This window comes from Corvus brachyrhynchos, unplaced genomic scaffold, assembly GCF_000691975.1.
Source record: "Corvus brachyrhynchos isolate BGI_N302 unplaced genomic scaffold, ASM69197v1 scaffold890, whole genome shotgun sequence".
NCBI classification, from domain to species: domain Eukaryota; kingdom Metazoa; phylum Chordata; class Aves; order Passeriformes; family Corvidae; genus Corvus; species Corvus brachyrhynchos.
In genome coordinates this window covers 56833-60344 of record NW_008235729.1, presented here as the reverse complement: position 1 = coordinate 60344, position 3512 = coordinate 56833, and the positions used below count along the sequence as shown (strand labels likewise).

General features: G+C 57.3%; 1 protein-coding gene and 1 long non-coding RNA gene across 2 annotated transcripts in view; one reads left to right on the top strand and one right to left on the bottom strand.

The window, feature by feature from the left end:
* LOC103613544 (zinc finger protein 239-like) overlaps positions 1-3512 on the top strand; it is a 30968-nt gene that overhangs the window by 25607 nt on the left and 1849 nt on the right. Inside the window, exon 2 of the mRNA XM_017730143.1 lies at positions 3368-3446. Within this exon, the coding sequence (XP_017585632.1) occupies positions 3368-3446 (79 nt within the window). The remainder of the gene's footprint in view (positions 1-3367; positions 3447-3512) is intronic.
* On the bottom strand, positions 202-2900 carry LOC108445653. Its single transcript, XR_001860608.1, has 2 exons — positions 2774-2900; positions 202-774 (listed from the first exon to the last, which is right to left on the bottom strand). It is a non-coding gene; the product is annotated as an uncharacterized LOC108445653 (long non-coding RNA).

Sequence of the window (3512 nt, the reverse complement as noted above, 5' to 3'; positions counted from 1 at the left end):
GGGGGGGGCTGGGGGCGGCAGGGGCGGCATGGCCGGGAAAGGGGCTCCGGGGTCCCGGGGCCCGGAGGTGGCTGCTCCCAGTAGGAGCCCAGTCAGTCCCAGTATGATCCTGGTCACTTCCTCTCCCTCCCTGCATGATCCCTGTTGCTCCCAGTAGGAGCCCAGTCACTCCCAGTCATTCCCTATTGTGATACCATTTTCCCCCAGCACGGTCCCGGTTGCTCCCAGTTCCTCCAGCTTTCATCCAGTGTGTTCCCAGTTCTCCCAGCTGCCCCTAGTATAGTCCCAGTCAGTCCCAGTATGAAGGCAGTCTTTCCCAGCAGGGCCCCAGTCACTCCCACTTGTTCCCAGTTGCCTCGAGCATGGTCCCAGTTCTCCCCAGCACATTCCCAGTTGCTCTCAGTGTGGTTGCAGTCCCCACCCAAATGGTCTCAGGCACTCCCAGTATATCCCAGTTGTTCTGAACATTCTTGTGGTCATTCCCCGGCACTCCCAGTTACCTCAGCATGGTTCAGTTGCCCCCAGTACCATCCCAGTCACTCCCAGTACATCCCAGTTGTCACCAGCATGTACCATGTCACTCCCTGTTCCTCCCAGTGTGTGCGCAGTTGGCTCCCAGCATGGGCCTGGTAGCTCCCAGTAATCCCCAGTCAGGGTCCAGTCACACCCACCATTATCCCAGTATGATTGTAGACACTCCCAGTATGATCCCAGTATGATCCCAGTCACTCCCAGTATGATACCAGTGGCCCCCAGTGTGATCCCAGTTGCTCCCTGTCAATGCCAGTATGACCACAGGAACCTCCAGTATGATACTGTGACTCCCTGTCTCTCCCAATATATCCCAGTCATCCCCAGCATGCTCCCAGTCACTCCCACCTCCTCCCAGTTGCTTTCAGCATGATTCCAGTTGCTCACAGCCACTCCCAGTCAATGCCAGTATGATTCCAGTCACCCTCAGTGTAATCCCAATCTCACCCAGCATGGACCCAGCTGCTCCCCTTGTGATCCCAGTATGATGCCAGTTGCCCCCAGAATAGTTCCAGTTGTTCCCAGTTCCTCCCAGTATGATCCCATTTGCCCCTAGGATAGTCCCAGTCCCTCTCAGCATGGTCCCAGTCACACCCAGTTGCCCTCAGTGTAGATCCAGTCACTCCCAGTGTCCCTCAGCATAGTCCGAGAGTTCGCCAGCATGGTCCCAGCTGTTCCCAGTGTAGTTCCAGTCACTCCAGTATGGTTACAGACACCCCCAGTATATCCCAGTTGCCCTCAGCATGCTCCTAGTCATTCCCAGGCACTTCCAGTTGCCCCAGTAAGGTTCTAGTTACCTCAGAATTATCCCAGGCCTTCCCAGTTTCTCCCACTTACCTCCAGGGCAATCCCAGTTTCTGTCAGTGTCCCAAAGTGTGGTCCCAGTTGCTCTCAGTATGGTCCCAGTTGCCCCAGTTGTGGTCTCAGTCCCCTCAGCATGGTTCCAGTACCTTCCAGTTGATCCCAGTTGCTCCCAATGTTTCCACATTTTCCTCCCAACATGAGCCCAGTAGCTCCCAGTAACTCCCAGTCAGGTTCCATTCACACCCACTGTAATCCCAGTGGCTCTCAGCATGATCCCAATAGGACCCAGAGTCACTCCCAGTATGGTTCCAGTCACTTCCAGGATGATCCCAGTCACTCTCACTACAATCCCAGTCACTCCAAGTATGACCCCAGTCACTCCCAGATACTCCCAGTATTATTCCAGTAATGCCCAGAGTGACTCCCTGTCACTCCCAGGCTGGGCCTGAATGCTCCCAGTCACCTCCAGTATGGTTCCAGTCATAGCCAGAACCTTTCCAGTCAGTCCCAGTCTGATTCCAGTAAGATCTCAGTCACTCTCAGATACTGCCAGTACTACTGCAGTCACTCCCAGTATGATCCCAGTCAGTTCCAGTGGGATGCCAGTATGACCCCAGCATGGGCACAGCTGCTCCCATTATCATCCAGTGTGGTTCCAGTTGCTCCCCTTTACCCCCACTGTGGTTTCAGTCTCTCCCAGTGCATCCCAGTTGCCCCCAGCATGTTCCCAGTCATTTCCAATTGCCTTCAGTGCAGTCCCAGTTGCTGCCAGTATGATCCAGTATGATTCCAGTCTCCCCCAGCATGGGTCCAGCTGCTCCCACTGTGATCCCAGTTACCCCCAGCATGGTTCCAGTTGCTCCCTGTTCCTCCCAGTGTGATCCTGGTTGAAACCAGTTGAGTATAGTCACAGTCATTCCCCATATGATCCCAGTCCCTCCCAGCATGGTCCCAGTCATACCCAGTTCCACCCAGTGTAGACCCAGTCATTCCCACTCACTCCCAATGTCCCCCAGTGTAGCCCCATTTCTTCCCACCATGGTCCTGGTTGTTCCCAGTGTGGTTCCAGTCACCCCCAGTATGGTTACAGACCCTCCCAGTACACCCCAGTTGCCCTCAGCATCCTCAGCATGCTCCTAGTCATTCCCAGTGACTCCCAGTGGCACCAGTAAGGTTCCAGTTATCCCAGTACAAACCAGTCACTGCCAGTGGTGCCACTGCTGGCATCCCCCAGCCCTCTCTGCGTTCCCCCTCGCGGCTCTCCAGGCTCCCGAGAGGAGCCCCAAGGGCTGCAAGTCCCCAGCCAGGGTCCCCAGCAAGGCCCAGTTTGGATCTGCTGCCCCCAATGTTCCCGGTTTCCCTCTCCTTTTCCCCGGGCCGGGTTCCCCCGCCCCCAGCGGGTGGGAGCAGCCGAGAGCCCCGCGCTGCCCATCCCGACCTGTCCCGGCTCCATCCCCGCTGCTCCCGCGGGCTGCGAGGGGCTCGGGAACGGGGGACCCAGGGTGTGGCTGGTGCTGGGGGAGGAGGAGGAGGGATGGGAAAGGAGGGATGAAGAAGGAGAACGAGAAGGGATGGAAGCAGGAGAAGGAGGGATTAGGGAGGAGAAGGAGGAGGGATGGAAGAGGAGGAGCGGGAGGAAGAGGAAGAGGAGGGACAAGGGAGGATCAAGAAAAGGAGAAGGAACCACAAGGTTGAGCACTCCCTGAATTTGCAGCCCCCCCCCCCCACCTGTGGGAGCATCGCCCCCCATCCCGCAGGTTCCCAGGGAAGGGGAGCTTGGCCCAGATATCCTGGTGGTGTCCCTGGGTTGGGTTTTTTTTGCAGGGGGATGTTTACAAGCATGACCCCCAGCAGCTGGGACAGGGGGAACCCTGAACACCAAAGGGGAGGGACCAGAGACAGGGAACTCCTGGGAGGCTTTTTCAGAGCAGGTTTTTATGGACACACGATGCCTGGTGTCTTCTAGAGCTGGACTTGGGCAGAGGGACCTTCAAACTCAACGTGCTCATCTCTTGTTTTCCCCCCAAACCAGGATTCCCCATTCCCAAACCTTGGCCGGATGGAGGAGGAGGCTGCGAGGAAGAGGAAGATGCCCCAGGACCCCCAGGCAGGTGAGGAGGAAGTCACTGCCCCTTTCCCCCTCTCTCCTGCTCCATCTCCCAGCCCAGCATCGCCCC